Raw genomic sequence first — 18,148 nt, 5'->3', positions numbered from 1 at the left:
TTCTCCATTCTACACCTACAATAATATATACAGTATATCATGGGAGCATAATCATGAGAGATACAACATGAATGGTAAAAACTGAACATTTCTTGTGTTTTCATCAGACTTGATTATTCACTGATACCTTATAATGCTATACATATTAATATCTCAGTTGCCTTGATCTAGGATGTCGGAGATCCTTCCTTTATAAGATGATCCTAAATGAATTGACAGATATACTGTTTTCCTATTTTGGCACATCAATAGCCCATCAACCTTTCAAAACTCAATCATAAAGCCATCCCATTTGCATACTCCTATGAACCACCCAGGTGGCTCCTAGCTTTATTTCAATCTACTGTAGCACTGTGTTGGCATCATATCTTATTCTTCTTCACTCTACCATGCAATATAGTCATCTGTGTGTTTATATCACCCTCTCCTTCTCCACAAGTTGAGGACCTGCTTCTGGAAAACAGAGACTTCTTCAAACCTCAGTTTAAGTCCTCACTGTGTCCATGATATGTGACTTACTAATCTATAAGTTCAGTGAAATTCAAAGGTTCTTCATTTGTTTGTTTCCCTTCGGTAACCACTGCTACTATTCCTGATATGGCAGGGCCATTTCTTCAAATTAATCTTACATGGAAATCTGCAAAAGAGGGGAAAATCAACATTTTCTAGATGGCAAGGGCGTGATTGTTAAATCCTGTCCAAATATCCCCTCCTTGACTATGCCTGACTGATTCTATAGAATATCTATGGCTCTGTTCAATATTGTCTGAAATCTACAGTATTCACATTATATGTCACTGTCAAGCAAGGAGAGCATTCTCAATGTCACCACCTCTGTTCTTGATGTAAAGTCCTAAATTCATGCTTGAAATAAATTTTATGAATCAAAGACATGAAGATATGTGTGGTCTAAGGTGAGTGTACATTTCCTCTAATTGCATTGTCCCCCTTATTGCCAATTTTTCCCTCTAATAAATACCATCCTCTCTGCTGGAAATATCTAGACACTGAAGGAAAGAAACGTAAGCAAGTAACACAAAAGAATTAGATGTTTTGGGCAGTAAATGACTTAGAAAGTGCTTACAGGTTTTTTTTCATGGTCTTTTATCTTTTGAAAGAAGAAAGTGAAAATACAAGAAAGCTGACACTTTACGTGCATGATGGAGCCAAAGGAGGGATTGATAGATTGCTTTGGGGCAGAGTATTCTGTCATGTTCAGAAAGGTTTGGGTCATCCTAGGTAGAGGCAGGGGCAAGACTTGGACAAGAATAACCCTGACTATGGGGGAAGAGGCTGGTTTTGCTTGACAGTGTTCCTGTATGTGGGTGAAAGGTGTCTTTGTGTAAAAGAAGATAATTTGGCTACATTCTGCCCTGAAGAGTTGCCAAACTTTGTTCATCTCTAGAACTATGACCTTTAGTAACAATAAAAGAATACTCCTAATATAAAAGACTATTTCAGAAATAAGAGGATAGATGAGAAATAGGAAATAAAAAGGAATATGAGATATTTACTCTTAGTATATTAAAAAAAAGCATATATATTTGGGTTCTTAAAATGTTCTAACAGCATTTCATCCTTTACTACCCAAGTCCTTGAGTCACTTTCCGGTTGTTGCTTTTCCTTCCTTCTGTCTTTCTCTTCCTTCTCTCTTATTTATGCCCCTTTCCCTTCTACCTTTTGATTTCCCAATTTGCGTTTACCAGGAATTATGGCTAAAGCCCTAAAGATGCTGCACAACCAGCCCAGCAACATCACTGACTTCTTAGGAGAGCCAGTCAAAAGATTGGCCCTCATCCCAGGTTGTCTGGAGGCTGTTGAACAAGCTGAGCAACCCTAATCCAGTCACACTGCTCCAGTCTCAGTAGAGACTCAGTCTATTTGGAGGATTTTATAATTCAGGGACCTACTAGGGCATGTTTGTAAGGCCAAATAATTACTGACTAGGATAGTTACTCTAAAAGGAAGAGAGAATGGTATCTCACTTCTCAGATAAATGTGTTTTTGAATCCAGCTTTCTGATCTCCTCAGTGTCTATATGACCAGTTGGACAATTGTCCTGAGGCCCCGGACAGGGATAGATGCACACCAGTATTTCTGCCATTCAATTGTTCAGAGTGTTTATGATACATGGGTTTCCTGTGGGTCAGCTAGTAGGCAGCTGACTGTGGGCTACTTAATTTTCTCCGGATGGTGCTTGCAGAGTGAGGGAAACAGAGAGGCTGTGCTGATGACTGTGTGTGGTGAGCTGTGGGGACCAGAACATTTCCCCTGATTAAAAAGGAAACTATGGCATTGGGGATCCCCAACTTGTGAATGTCCTGGATAATCACAAGGACACCCCACAAGAGAAACACTTGTCAGTCAGGGGGAACTTCAGATCAGTCCATCTGGACCAAGAGAAGGCTACAAGAGCACCATGTAAGTCAGTGATGTCAGAACTTTCCCATCTCGTTACCATCTACCCTGTTCCATCATGGCCCAAGGAATGAAGATCCAGAGAGGGAGAGAGAAGGAACCTTGCAGAAATGGACACATCGATGCTTCCTGGTAGGTCCCCTGTGCCTCAGCAGGGGAGAGGGAAACGTTGAATAGGCTGATTGTGAGATGGAGTTGACACTTGACTGACCTGGCCTTGTGAAACCCAGAGTGACAGAATGTATGGAATGGTTGCAAGGTGATGCAGAAAATGAGGATGCAGTGGAGTGTGGGTGAAGACAGCCACTGGAGGAGGATGGAGGCAGTTCAGGTTTGTATCTGCTATGGTCTCAACCTTTGTGTCCCCCAGAAATTTCATATGATGAAATCCTGATTCCCATGGTTATAGCATCCATCTGAGGAGCCTTTGTGAGGTGATGGAGTTATGAGGATTGAGCCTCCTCAATGAGATGAGTGCTTTTATGTATAAGAGGCACATAGAGCTCCCGAGCCCTTCCCCCGTTTGAGGATACAATAAGAAGTGTGTGACCAGAAAGGACCCTGCATGACCACGCTGTGGAAATCCATTTCCATTGTTAATAAGTCTGTGATATTTTGTTATAGCAACCCAGAAGGTCTAAGACAACATTCTAACAATCTTCAGACAGTTCAGTAAACCTCATGCTATTTGTACAAAGGTGCGATCCTGTCTGGTGTAACACTGTGACAGTTGGCTGACAGTTCGCGGCTGGCTTTCATAAAGAATCTTGAGGGTTCAGCCTTCTTGGTAGCATGACCAGAACCATGAACAATTGTCTAATACTTTGATTCTCATAACTTGACCCAGAATAACTGGCTGTGATTCTTAAGTAATCTCCTAATGGTCTTATTTGTAATGCCAGCTTCTGTTATTTGTGACTAATTTTAATAGGAGTTTCATTCTCTCAATTGTAGGGGTGGATTTTCTTTTGATTTTATATTAAATGAAAATATGAAATGTTGCCAAATTGCCCCCTTAGATTTTGACATCTCTACAGAGTCTGTGTTTATATTTTTAAGAGGAGACCCATTTCACAGAGCATGCATTAAAAAGCTGTAAATTTCAAAGAAGGTTGCTATGGGATAGATCATTATGACCATCTCAGAACTGGATGGCATGGATGTGGATTTAACACTTGTTGTAGAGCTGTCGGCATGCCAGTAGCTTGGTGTAAAGGTCAAGTGTACGTGAATCCCTGCGCAGGCAGTGAAAGAAGTTAAAAAATGCAGAATGACGCCTTTCTTCATTGCTCGACTTCAGGGATCGGAGTCCAAACCAGTAAATGCGAGCGTAGAACATCTTCCTCCTGGCTCTAGAAATAACCTGAATACCCAAAAAATAATGACTTCTTATGCATTTTATTAATATTTGCTTATCTTTGTTCCTTCTAATAATCAAATTAAGATTTGGGGAAGATATACGAAGCTAAAAGTCTCTAGATATGGATTTGGACCTAGCCTGTAAGAAAACAATTAGGAATATAAAATGTAAAAACATAACTCAAGTTTAGTTTTAACTTTCTCTTTTCTTCCTTCCCTCTCTCATCCTTTGATTTCAGGAGAACAGAGAAAGACACGTGGAACTTCAAGAGCAGATGTCCTGGGATACTTTGAGGAAAATGCTGATATTGGAAATTCTGTTCTCTAGTTCTCTTACTCTTGAAAATATTTCAACCACCTGTGCCCAGGAAGAGCAAGCTTTTGGTGGAATCGTGTGCAATGCAGAGAAGGCTGCACATGTCAAAAATTGCAGTGAAATCTGATTCCTTTACAGTAGACTCCATCACTATGGATGACTGGGCTCCTGCTTTATGTAGTAGCAGTCTAGCATATAGAAGACATGAATCTTCTAACAAAATGAGATATTTCAAAACTCCTTATGCATTACAGAGGTTACCTCTTTCATTCATGAGCAAAGCAAGAAAGCCCTCTGCAGGATGCTCACCTGGCTGAATGGCCTCTCTATGAGTGCTTGAAGTTCTTTTACTTTTCTCACATTTTCTCTGGCGCTTGATAGGATAGCATCTGAGACTTCTTTCATACTCCGCAGCTCCGTGACTAGCTCATACAGAGGTTTACCCCAGGAGTACAGTAACATGAGTATCCACGTAATAAGGCCTTTATTCTAAGCAACCATAAGAAACAGTCTCATTAAAATAATCATAATTCAGTGATTTTGGTAACATGTGATCTTTGCTCAGAGCAACTGACCTAAAGAACTCTTGGTTATTCCTATGTGTATGCAGAGATTTTTGAAGGTAGTAAAAGTTGCAAAATTATAAAATGTAAGCTATTAGTTCACACTTCACTGAATTATTAAAAACCTAGGTTATTTTACTAACTAATACTTCTGATAAGTTCTAATTTATAACATGAAGAATTATCTTTTTTCCTATGAATTTGTACCACCCACTCGGTGAGTTCTTTTATGTTTGTATATTTGCGTGAGAGAAAGCTAAGTAGTTATGGCAAGTCAGTATGTGCCTGTAACACCTGACCCAGGAAGGAGGCATTCTACCTGTGTCCACATCATTGTCACCCAGTGATTCTTTCATATTAAAGAATCAGATGAATCATTCATATTGATTTTCGATTGGTAATTTGTTTTATGATGTTACAACAAAGAGACAATGAAGAAGACATGACATTCCTAAACAGGCTTTCTTTCCTCAGTTGATCCCAACACCAGCCCCCATGCTGGTATTAGAAGAGTCTGTCTTGTTGACATGTGTCCAGGCAGAAAATGGCACAGCGTTGTCTTTAGTAACAGCATCAGTGGGATTCACAATGGGGGGTTTTCCCACCTAGTTCACTACTACTAACAGAATTGAGCATGAAAATCCTGGGGGCTGAAGATCTCTAGTTAATATGCCTTATTTCTTTACAGTCATGAACTGTTTTAGTGGTAAAGAACAGAGAACTGAATAGGAGTAAATATAGTAATGCACATAACGTGCTTAGCAAAATGTATGTCCATGTAGTAACTCTCAATAAACTTTAAATTTAAGCTTATTGAAAAATCACCCCCCCCCAAAAAATCCCTCCTCTTCTTCCTCTTTGACCTTTTTACTTTACTCGATTATCCTCATTATTAATGAGCTTAACAGAGGAAAAGAATGCTGGTATCATTAAGAAAGTTGTAGAGAGAGAAGATAGTATTTTAAGGGGGAATGCATGTGAAAATGTTTTAAGTAATGTTAGGACAAAGATACTGCAGGAAATCAGAAAGGAGAGATTATAATGGTGAAAATTTGGAGCTGCCATAAATGACTGAGGCTTGATACGTAAACTGTGTTGTCTCAGAACAGAGGCAATCGTTGCGACCATGAGAAGCAAGGCAATGTTATATAGGCCATTCTGGGGGAGACTTACAAATTAAGAATAAAAGGTGACAGAGGAGTCGTTGAGAATGATGAATAAGGAGGTGTCAGAGAAGTAGAAGCAGAATCAGGAGAACCTAGAAAGGCAGACACGCTGGCTCGAGTGGTGCAGAATAGGACTCCATGTAGGAGTCACTAGTAACAGGGAGTACTCAAAACTGGGGTGCATTTCTTACATATTCATGAATTTTGCAATCTTTTATTTTACACATGGAAGTTCCCATTCATTTCCTGTTTTTGTACAGAATCATAGCTGCAATCTATGTCTAATGCACTGGTTGAACTAAACTTGTCTGCATGGACAATTTATAGATCTGTTCATTTTGCTACTACAGATCTTTAGTCATCCCTTGATTTCGCTCATGCTTCATCAACTGCATAATATAATTTCTCTTTAATTGCTTACAGGCTTCACTTTTTCTTCATGTTCAGTTACGATTACCTCTAATAATCTGAAGCCTGGTACCTACATTCTGTCTCATTTGATCCAGTGAAAAACCCCGGTAAAAGACTCACGTTCATGAGTTGGGCACGTTCTTTAGCTTCAGGGAGATGGAGGGTATTGGTGTGGCAGTTGTTGGAGGCATTGATATGATACGGTTTGCCCTGGGCATACCTTAAATCCTGAAATTGACCAGACAATTACTTAGGGTTGTTGCGCATTCACTAGATGAACCCATTACCAGAACATTAACATGTTGATAAATGTATAATTTTTTTAAGGGGGCATCACAAAATTTGAAAGTCATTGTTTTCCTACTTTTTGTATACATTTTCTCTATAAAAATGATTTTACATCTAACTTTTGTAAGTTCTACCCTTTCCCTTTTCTGTTATAGTATCTTTTAAAAAAAAATTTTTAGTATTTGGACCAAATATACTACATATGTATCAATATTTGGTGCTTCCCAGGTGACAGTAGTGGTAAAGAACATTCCTGCCAATGCAGGAGATATAAGAAGACTCAGGTTTGATCCCTAGGCGAGGAGCATCCCTTGCAAGAGGGTACAGCAACACACTCCAGTATTCTTGCCTGGTGAATCCTATGGACAGAGGAGCCTGTTGGGCTACAGTCAGTAGAGTTGCGAGGAGGTGGACACAATTGAAGTGACTTAGAATGCATGCATGCACCTATATTTAACCATTTAACCTCTTGTTTACTGTGGGGTAGAGCCAAAATATTCCCTTATAAGGAGTTATATGATAATGACTTTGACTTATCTCTGAATCTGCACAACAATTAGCTTAGTGTTCATCCCAGGTGCAGAATACAATGTTGTTTATGGTGATAAAATGGTACAACAGAAAAACATAGCATAAAGTTATAGGAAATACCAAGCAATGGACTGAGAATAATAAGAGTAGAAAAATCTAGCTAACACATTGATTGATAGAGAAAAAATGATCTTTAGCAAAAGTTATGAACATTTAAAGAGATTACTTGGAAGAGTTGGGGGAAAAAATGGATGGTCAAAAATGAAGGATGAAACAAAAACTAATGAGTAAAAACAACTGCGTGAATTTAATAGAAACCTTTAGCACTGACTTTTATTAGCTGTCTGCTCTACTGGCTGTTCCTTTATTGAACTAAAAGAATTAACATACAACTTTCAAATACCTTCATCAGAAAGAGAATAGTTGTTTCCAATTGTAAACTCTGCTTCTATTGTAGCTTGAAACCTATTCACTGCAAATCTTAAAACAATAACTTGTAGCATTAAAAAAACTACCAGCATTCATTTTTGTGACCGGGATTCAGCTTTGTTTAACATGTTCCATCCACCCAGTTCACTGCAGAGCAGTTCTCATTTATTGGCTATTTACTCTGAGCCTGGAGAAGAAAGCTCAGAGAGACACTGAAGGGCCAGAAATTCAACATGCTTCCTTTTCACTAGCCCCACCTAAAAGTGCGTTATGTCAGGTAGTATTATGGACTGAATGTGTGTTCTTTAAATTCATGTGTTAGAGCCCAAACTGCCAAAGTACTGTGTTTTTAAAAGGGTTCCGACTTTTTGGGACCCCATGGACTGTAGCCCACCAGACTCCTCTGTCCATGAGATTTCTCAGGCAAGAATACTGGAAGGGCTTCCTTTTCCCTTCTCGAGGGAATCTTCCAGACCCTGAGGTAGAACCCAGGTCTCTCCCACTGCAGGCAGATTCTTTACCATCTGAGCCACCAGCAAAGCCCATTAAGGTTGAATGAGCTCTTAGGTTGGAACACTCATCCAATAGGTTTAGTGTCTCCATGAAGCGAAACACCAGAGAATTTTCTCTTCTGTCTCTGTGTCTGTGTGTCCTTTCCTCTGTCTGTCTTTCCCACCCCCACCCTGTGTGAGGACACACGGAGAAGCCATCCTGGGAAGAAAGAGTTCTCAGCAGAGCCTCACCTTACTGGTGCCCTGATCTGGGACTTCTAGCCCCCAGAGCTGTGAGGAGATAAATTTCTGGTGTTTATTCCACTGAGTCTATTGTATTCTTTTATGGCATTCCTAGCTGACAAATACAAAATCATTTATTTTGGAAATTTAAAAAAGAAAATGAATGAAGGAAATTGAAAAAGTTATTGCACTTCTTAGGCATCTTTGAGATTTCACAAAACTGGTTTTCTTCGATTTCCACATCTTCTCAGCTGATGGCTTCTTTGACCTAGAGAGTGTTATTTGAAGTTTGGCTGATGCAGCCCTCTTGTTTAAAGACAGTGTAGCCCAGTTACTTACACCAAGGTTCCTTTTGGGGGCTTGTCGACCTAAAATCCATGGGGTTGCAAAAGTCAGACACGACTTAACAACTAAACCACGACCACCACAGTACTTACAAAGTCATCGAACATTTTTGCAGAATGGTTATACATGTCGTTGGACAGGATGGTGGCACGGGTAAACAGGTCCCTAAGGGCGGTCCGGCAGAGTTCATCCCCCTCAGGACAGAGGTCCCGGCATGAGCTGCCTTGGCACAGGAGCAGATTTGACATGACCAGCAGCAGGAGCAGGCAGGACCCTACTAAAATAAAAACATGAGCCGTTCTGAGATAATCTAGTCACCTGAGGTTATCAAATACATCCTGTGGAGGGAAGCCTTCTGTTTCCCTGTTGCTCTGAGTAGGAGTTGGTGCTGTAGCAGCTGAGATGGGGAAGAAGGAGTGCCTTCTGTGTGAATTTAGATGGATGATGATATTTGCACAGATAGATAGTTGGAGAAGTAGGTTATTCCCTGCATTTTTGCATTGCTCCCAGAAGTACTTCTGTGCTCTGCAAACATTTGGAACTTAATTCTGAGCCAGAGTATTTAGGCCTTTCTTTTCAGACAGTTTAATGTTGGGACTCTGCAGGCTCTCAGCAGAGAGGCCCTCTAGGAGTTTGTAATTTTTTCACTCTACATTGACTAATGCTTGAATTTTAGACACTGAAATGACAAGAAGTGTACAGTTGATCTGTGTGGTTTACCATCACGTTGGGGTAAGAGTAAACACATGACTGACTGATCGCTACTATTGAGTACAGAGAGAATACTAAGAGAAAAAGGATACTGTACCTTGGATCTGCTAACTCACCTTCGTAACCCCATGCATGTCTTTGATACTTTCCCAAAAGCTTTAAAACATCTTAAAATTTGTGTTTCACAGTAACCCTGTGAGATAGCCTTCATCTTCACTATGATCATCAAGTTATGTTAATGAAGATGCGATGACCTGGAGAGGGCAAGTAATTTTCCAAAGGTCTTATTATTAACAGATGGAGGAGACTGGGCACCAATACAGTCATCTGTGCACTTCCTGATGTCACGTCACACATGCCTGTGGGCTCTCGGTCTGCATGTGTGTAACCAGGACCATATCAGGAGCTGTGATGACTCTGCTTGCAGAGAAAAATATTTTGTCTTTGACTGCAAAACAGCAATGACCCTAGAACATTGGTTTTATCCACTTGTTCAGCTCTGTCTATAAAACACTCACTCTTAAAGTCTTTGACAATTATCAGTGTGGGGGCCTGGTTCTCCTGACTAGCCTTGCTTCCAGGCACCTTGACAGCTCTTCTACTTTTATGCATCTTTAATCTTCTCATTACATTTGTTTCTTCAAGGAAATGGCAGGTAAATCTCCAGATGGTCATCCAAGAATCTTGCCTCTCAGCACCCAGGACCCCGTCACTGGCTCTGCGGACATGGCCTGGCCTTTCCCGACTGTGACATTTTGGGGAGAAAATCCATCTGTCTGGTCAGGAGCACATCCTGACAACCCATGGGTCTTAGGTTTTGAACCATCTCCCAAAATCCCATCTTTGATAGTAGAACTAGACCTTCAGGCTTCCATGACGTATTTTAATATTTCAGAAATTATTCATGGCCCTACCTTTGGCCAACAGAAGCATAAAATCATAGACTCTTGCAAGTGTGATTTTAATATTACTTTTCCTGTCCGTCCTTTGTAAGCAAGCAGAATTTAAGACTGAAGTGAGGAAAATTGAGTTTGGACAAGAGAACTGATAAAACAGGAATTTTATCCTCCTGAATGAGATCTGAACATGATTCTTTTTCCCATTTACCAGAAGAGTGGTAATTTAATTAAGGATAAGATATCAGCATTTATGAGGTTTTCTCTGCTCTTAGTTAGTTTAAAGGGGCATGGTACCTAAGAATAAAATGGTTATTTAAAATTAGGTGATGAAAATCAAAGAACTGGTTCTCAAAAAGGAGACATATAAGTTGGAGAGATTTGGGACCATCTCTGTCATCAACTAAAGAGCTTATTGTAATAGGCAGGGAGAATAATAGCTTGCATAACATAGATGTATTTGTGGGCATATATTTCTGTGCATGTTTACATGTATTATGCATAAATATACACTTAATTCCTACATGGAACTTTGGACCTTATGAAATTCAAATCTGTTAAGGGCAGTAAACATATCTGAATACCCTAATTCCTAATGTAATTGATCATTTATTGGTCAATGACTAACTATATGATTTCTTTCTGTGTTAAAATGTGATTTGTGTGTTTACTTTGGTAGCATATATATTAAAAAATTGGAATAATACTGAGAAGATTAGAATGGCCCCTGACAAAGGATGACATACTAATTTGTGAAGCATTGCATACTTTTTCTATAACAGCTTTGAGAGGCAGGATGTGAAGGAAGGTGGGAAGGAATTCAAGAGCAAGGGGACATAAGTAAACCTGTGGCTGATTCATGGTGTTTGGCCGAAAGCAGTACAGTATTGTAAAGCAATTACCTTCAATTAAACATCAATAAATTTAATTATTAAAACTGTTATTGGGGATCATATAACAGGTTCAGATATCCATTGTATGACTAAAGAGGATCTGACTGGAAACTGATGGTGTCAATTATCATTGGTTAGTGATTCATTAACTTTATAGTTGAATGAGAAAAGTAAGCTAACAGACACTATTGTCTGTGACTCAGCATCACAGCAAGCTATAGTCCTGGTCTGCGTTCGCCTTTAGGCAGTATAGCGCCCAGACTCTGAAACTGAGGCCGTTCCCAGAGCGCACAGTCATGAGTCCTGTTCAGGGTTTCTGTTCCTGATGCTGGAGGATTCTGTTCGCTGGTCCACTAGGTCCGAAACTTTCTCTCCTGAGCATTCTCTGGTTCTATCATGTGCACAAGTCTTTCTATTTTGGTGTCTAATTTGATCCTCTTATTCTTTTGATCAGACTACCAAGTCTCTTTATGATTTACTTTTCAGACCCTTTTGTGCTTTGATTTTTCTGATGCTCATTAGTGTATTTGCTTCCTTGTCTACATCTCCGAGTAGTTTTCAGTATCTTCATATACCCTTCCCTATTCTCTTATTGTCTGGATTTTGGCTTTTAGCATCAGCATATTTTTATGAACTTCACTTTCCTTCTGGTGCAGTTTCTGGTATACAGCTTAAGCTGGTTGGCTCCCATCTGACTTGTTTGTGTTGTCTCCACAAATTAGAGAACTCTGCTTTCTTTCTAGGCAATACTGCCCCTTCTTTTGATACCATTGCTAATTTTCTGTGATTTTAGTTCTTGCCTCATAAGATTTGTCTTTCTCAATCTACTGTCACTTGAGTACTAAGTGTTTCTACGTTGGTATTACTATTTTAAATAAATATCAACCTAGTATAACAGAGAATAAAAAGGGAATACAATTAATAGTATTAGTAATAATGCATTCCCCCAAATTATAATCCAGTAATGCTCCCAGTTTTAAATGTCTTTCTATCTATGTATTATTGAGGTCCTCTACTCATTTTTCCTTACTAGGTGTTTAAATTTTTAAATAGATTGCAGAAAACAATGGAGTGGAAAATTCTGAAAACTTTAAACCTTGGATTTAGATGCCTCAAGATTAAGTATGTAATTATTAGTTTTTTATAGTTAGTAGGGCTATTCTTAGCACATATAACTCAATGTAGGGTGATTACTATTGAGTGAAGGATGTATACTGTGAACTGCAATCACCAATCAGGTGATTGGAGACAAAGAAAGAAATGTCAGGAAGACATAGGCTTCTGTTTTGGAAAGAAAAACTTACAGTGTCTGTTATCAGTCTAATCTTCAGATTTTTCAAAGCACTTACTCTTCCTTTGCTACTTTAGTAATTTGGGTTATTTGATTTTCTTTCCTACTGAATATCATGAGTCTCTTATATATACTTGGATATGAAGCCCTTACCAAATATGTGATTTGAATTTTTTTTTTTCATTCCATAGGTTGTCATTTCATTTTATTGATGGCTTCTTTTACTATGCACAAGGTATTGAGTTTGATGTGGTCCCACTAGTTTATTTTTTCAGCTCTTGCCTTTGCTTTTGTTGACTGATTTATTTGAGTTGCTTGTATTTTGTAAAGCAATCCTTTATCAGTTGTTTTATTTGCTACTATATTCTCCCATTATTACCAAAAGACACAGACTGGATGAATGGATACAAAAACAAGACCCATATATATGCTGTCTACAAGAGACCCACTTCAGTCCTAGACACACATACAGACTGAAAGTGAGAGGATGGATAAAGATATTCCATGCAAATGGAATTTAAAAGAAAGCTGGATTGGCAATTCTCATATCAGAAAAAAATAGACCTTGAAATAAAAGCTATTATAAGAGATAAAGAAGGACACTACCAAATGATTAAGGGATCAGTCCAAGAAAAAGGCATGACAATTTTAAATATTTATGTACCCAACATAGGAGCACCTCAATACATAAGGTAAACACTAACTGACACAAAATGGGAAATTGACAGTAACACAATAATAGTAGGGCATGTTAACACTACACTTCTACCAAAGGACAGATCATCAAAACAGAATATTAATAAGGAAACATAAGCTTAAAAGGAACTATTAGAGCAAACAGACCTAATTGATATCCTCAGCACATTCCGTCCAAATGCAGAAGAATATACTTTCTTCTCAATTGCACATGGAACATTTTCCTCATCTTGGGTCACAAATCAAACCTCAGTAAATTTAAAGAAATTGAAATTATATCAAGCATTTTCTCAGACCACAACAGTATGACACTAGATATCGATTATATGGGGGGGGGGGGGAAACCAAAACTTTAAAAAACACAAATACATGGAGATTCAGCAACACATTTCTAAATAATAAACAGGTTACTGAAGAAATAAGGGAAATCAGAACATTCCTAGAAACAAAAAACAATGAGAACATGATGATCTAAAACCTATAGGATGCAACAAAAGCAGTTCTAAGAGGGAAGGTTATAACAATACAAATCCTACCTCAAGGATCACATTAAAAAGACAACATAACTTTATATATCTTTAATGCTTTTTAAATTTCTCTTGTCATTGTCTTAAAGGTTTTGTATAAAATCTTTCAACACCTTGCTTAAGTTTATTTCTAAGTGTTTTATCTTTTTCTGATGCAATAGTAAATGGGATTGTTTTCTTTATTCCACTTTCTGAGAGTTGTTGATATACAGCTGGCAACTGAGTTTCATATATTGGAGTATAGTAAACATAATGTATGCTACATCTTTAAAGAATAGACATTTTCCCACAAATAAGACATATAGATGATCAAGAGGTACATGACAAGATTCTCAGCATCACTGATAATCAAAGGAAATGCAGATCAAAAGCACAAGAGATATCACCTCATACCTGTTTGAATGGCTAGTACCAAAAAAGTAAGAAATGACAAATATTATTGAGGATGAGGAGAAAAAGGAGTGCTTATGCACTGTTGGTAGGGATGTATACTGGTGCATGGAAAAATACTGTGGAGGTTCCTCAAGAAATTTAAAGGAGAACTGTTATGTGATCCATTATCCCACTTCTGGATATATAGTCAAAGGAAATGAAATCATTGTCTCAAAGAGAGATCTGTATTCCCATGGTCATTGCAGCATTTTTCACAGTAGCCTTGGTATAGACACAACCTGAGTATCTTCCAACAGGTGAATAGATTAAAACAATGTGATGTGACATATATAGGTAAATATTATTTAGCCACTAGAAAAAGAAAGAAATCCTTCCATTTGTGGCAACATGGATGTAACTGGAGGGCATTACGCTAAGTGAACTAAGTCAGGAAGACAAATACCATATGAACTCAATTATAAGGAATCTCAAAAAAAAAAAAAAAAAAAAAAAAAAAAAAGGATGGAACTCAGAGTAGAAAAATGATTGCCAAAGACTGGATGGTAGGAGAAATAGGGAGAGATTTTTAAAGGTTACACATTTTCATATGTAAAAAATTAATAAGGTCGAGGATCTAACTTTGAGCTTCATGATCTAATCATGAGATCTAATCATGGGTTTGAAAAAGCTCTGGGAGTTGGTTATGGATAAGGAAGCCTGTGTTGCTGCAGTCCATGAGGTCACAAAGAGTTGGACATGACTGAGCAACTGAACTGAACTGAGGATCTAATCTATAGCATGGTTACTGTAACTAATAAGATTGTGTTGTATTTTTGAAATTGTCAGAGAGACTGGACATCATCGAGTGGCATCACTGATTTGATGGACAGAGCTTAGGTAAGCTCTGGGAGTCAGGGATGGACAGGGAATCCTGGTGTGCTGCAGTCCATGGGGTCTCAAAGAGTCGGACAAGACTGAATGACTGACTCAACTGAAGAGAGTGGAACTTACCTGTGTACTCCTCAAAAAGCAAAGTTAAACATGTGTGGTGATGGCAATGTTACTTAATAGAAAGGGAAGCTTGTTTCTAATACATGCACAAATGGGGATGGACAAGATGACAGAGGGATAGGTAGAAGTGGGGTACACCTCTCTTCACCGATGCATCAAGAACGTCTAAAGACACAGCAGTTCTCACAGAAGACCAGGTGAATACTGGCAGGACTCCCTGACTACTGAGAAGGAATGTCTGGATCCACACAGAACTCAGTAGGAGAAAGGAAAGAAGGGGCAAGGAGGAAAGGGAAAGAAGGAGGAGAGCACGTGGGACCATCCTGCACCTGGGGCTGAGGGAGCTGAAGTGCAGGGGAGAGATCCCCGTGTCCATGGCTGTCCACTGGAATGGAGGAGTCATTTGAAGCTGTTGGGGAGTGAACTAAATAACCTGTGACCATCTGAATGGAGTGAGAACCACATAGACAAAGCTATGCTGCTGCCTTTCATACCTCGGACAGGGTTGTAAGTCCACTGGTGTCCATGGAAGCTGGGAGCTGGAGCCATGGGGATTGCAGAATGATCCCAGGGTGGAGACTCCTGTTGACTGTGGGGAAACAGCCAGATGGGATGGGATGGAGGAAATCTGCTGCATCGAATGCTTCTTAAGGAAAGCCATGAGGCCATAAAAGTAGGGTTCAACTGCCTGTGGGGTAGAGCTATCTCTTTTTCCATGCTGGTACCTGTAGGTTGAGCTATAGAGAAAGACTTCAGTGAGGGTGTTCCTTGAGTGCCTGATGCACTAAGCAATGGAGAGTTTTGAATGTCTATATACCCTACCCTTTTCTCTGTCTAAAATTTGGTTTTTAGCATCTTGATTTTTTTATAGATTTATTTATTTTAATTGAAGGCTAAACTTTGCAATATTGTAGAGGTTTTGCCATACATTGACATGAATCCGCCACGGGTGAACATAAATGTCTTCTGGTAGAGTTTCTGGTTTACAAATTAAACTAATTCCTCACATCTGGTTTGTTGTTGGTGTTTCAAGAAACTTTGAGAACCTTCCTTCCTCTCAAGGCAATATTCCCCTTTACTTTGCTACCATTGCTGACTTCCCATACTTTCACTTCTTGCCCAATATATTCTGTCTTTCTCTACTCACTATAAATTTATCAGTAGATGTCCCTATGTTGGTATTAATATTTATAATAAATTATTAACCTGATGCAGTAGAGAATCAAAAGGGATACAGTTACAACAACAATAATAAATTACCTCAAAATTATAATCCATGAATGCTCCCATTTAAAACTGATTTTCTATCTATATATTATTGAGGTCTCTTGACTCATTTTCCTTACTAGATGACTGAATTTTGAAATGAAATATAGAAAACAATGGATGGTAAACTCTGGAAATTCCCTTCCTTTTGCTATGCTCATTAATAAGTATGCAAATATTAGTTTTTTTCTCCCAGTGGGGCTGTTCTTAATACATATTATAGCTCAGTGTGGGGTATTGCTATTGACTGAAGAATGTACACTATGAACTGTAATTGTCAAGCAAGTGAGTGAAGATGAAGAAATTAATGCCAGGAAGGCACAAGCTTTTGTTTTTCTAGAAGGAAAACCTTGCTGTGTCTCTCATCTACAGTCTAATCTTCAGATTTATTGAAACTCTTATTTTTCTTAGGCTCCATTAAAATTTCGGATTATTTGGTGTTTTTTGCCCATGAGTTGTATGTCTCATGTATTTTTGTATATTAAGCCCTTATCAAATATTTGAGTTGGAAATATTTTCTGTCAATCTGTAAGTTGCCATTTGATTTTGCTGATATTCCTTTGGAGTTAGATGTGGTCCCACTGGTTTGTTTTTGGAGTTGTTGCTTTGCTTTTGGTGTGAAACACAAAAACTCATTGCAAAGACCAATGGCAGGAAGATTATCTCAATGCCTTCTTCTAGGAGTTTAATAGCTTAAAGTCTTATGTTCAACTTTTTAATCCCTTTTTAATTGATTTTTGCGTATGGTAAAACACAGGGGCACAGTTTCGTTTTTTCGTAGCATTATCAAGTTTTCCCAGTACCATTCCTTTGTTCTTATTTCTCAAGATCACTCTGACTCTTTGGTGTTTGGTGATTTAATACAGCTGAATAAATGAAGAGATTGAAAAGGTACACAGAAGAACTATACAAAAAAATATCTTAATGACCTTGATAATCACAATGGTGTATTTTCTCACTCAGAGCCAGACATTCTGGAATGTGAAGTCCAGTGGGTCTTAAAAAGCACTGCTGCCCATAAAGCTAGTGGAGGTGATAGAATGCCAGCAAAGCTATTTAAAATCCTAAAAGATGATGGTATTAAAGTGCTTCACTCAATATGTCAGAAAATTTGGAAAACCCAGCAGTGACCAGAGGAGTTGAAATGGTCAGTCCTCATCCTAGTTCCTAAGAAGGGCAGTATTAAAGAATGTTCAAGCCGCTGAACAGTTGCACTCATCTCCCATGCTAGTAACTTTATGCTCAAAATCCTCCAGCTTAGGCTTCAGCATTATGTGAACATAGAAATTCCAGATGTTCAAGCTCGGTTTAGCAAAGGCAGAGGAACCAGAGATCAAATTGCCAACATTTGCTGGAACATAGAAAAAGCAAGGGAATTCCAGAAAAATATCTACTTCATTGACCTCACCAAACTGTGTGGATCACAACAAAGTGGAAAACTCTTAAGGAGATGGGAATAAAAGACCAAACTTACCTGTCTTCTGAGAAACCTGTATGCAGTTCAAAAAGCAACAGTTAGAAGCAGACGAGGAATGATAAACTGGTTCTAAATTGGTGAAGGAGTCCATCAATGCTGTATATTGTCACCCATCTGATTTAGCTTATATGCAGAGCATATGCGAAATGCTGGACTAGATGAGTCCTAAAGGCTGGAATAAAGATTGCCGAGAGAAGTAACAACAACCTCAGATATGTGAATGATACCACTCTAATGGCAGAAAGTGAAGACGATTTAAAGAGCCTCTTGATGAGGGTGAAAGAAGAGAGTGAAAAAACTGGCTTAAAACTCAATATCAAAAAAGCTAAGATCATAGCATCTGGTCCCACCACTTCCATGGCAAATAGAAGGGGGAAAGGTGGAAGCAGTGACAGATTTCCTCTTCTTGGGCTCTAAAATCACTGTGGATGGTGACTGCAGTCATGAA

At 38.7% G+C, this 18,148-nt stretch overlaps 1 protein-coding gene and 1 non-coding gene across 2 annotated transcripts; one reads left to right on the top strand and one right to left on the bottom strand.

Annotated features, from left to right (window-relative positions):
• Positions 1–3,586: 3,586 nt before the first annotated feature.
• On the bottom strand, positions 3,587–15,506 carry LOC122429800 (placental prolactin-related protein 4-like). The gene is made up of 5 exons (XM_043450448.1): positions 15,452–15,506; positions 8,653–8,834; positions 6,354–6,461; positions 4,403–4,582; positions 3,587–3,781 (listed from the first exon to the last, which is right to left on the bottom strand). The coding sequence occupies exons 1-5, from the start codon at positions 15,504–15,506 to the stop codon at positions 3,587–3,589; spliced, it is 720 nt and encodes a 239-aa protein (XP_043306383.1).
• LOC122430186 lies at positions 10,829–10,939 on the top strand. Its single transcript, XR_006266266.1, has one exon. It is a non-coding gene; the product is annotated as a U6 spliceosomal RNA (small nuclear RNA).
• Positions 15,507–18,148: the final 2,642 nt, after the last annotated feature.

This window comes from Cervus canadensis, chromosome 28, assembly GCF_019320065.1.
Source record: "Cervus canadensis isolate Bull #8, Minnesota chromosome 28, ASM1932006v1, whole genome shotgun sequence".
In the NCBI taxonomy this organism is placed as follows: domain Eukaryota; kingdom Metazoa; phylum Chordata; class Mammalia; order Artiodactyla; family Cervidae; genus Cervus; species Cervus canadensis.
The sequence above is the reverse complement of the archived record's forward strand: the minus strand, read 5'-3'. Positions and strand labels throughout refer to the sequence as shown.

What these genes read in the sequence shown, in the direction of transcription:
- LOC122429800 (XM_043450448.1), bottom strand. Translation starts at nt 15,506, where the DNA reads ATGGCTCCAGCTCCCAGCTTCCATGGACACCAGTGGACTTACAACCCT. An exon ending in GACTTACAACCCTGTCCGAG is followed by an intron (nt 8,835 to 15,451) that starts GTATGAAAGGCA and finishes TTATTTTAGTAG; the next exon opens with GGTCCTGCCTGCTCCTGCTG. An exon ending in TAGAGAGGCCATTCAGCCAG is followed by an intron (nt 3,782 to 4,402) that starts GTGAGCATCCTG and finishes TTGGGTATTCAG; the next exon opens with GTTATTTCTAGAGCCAGGAG.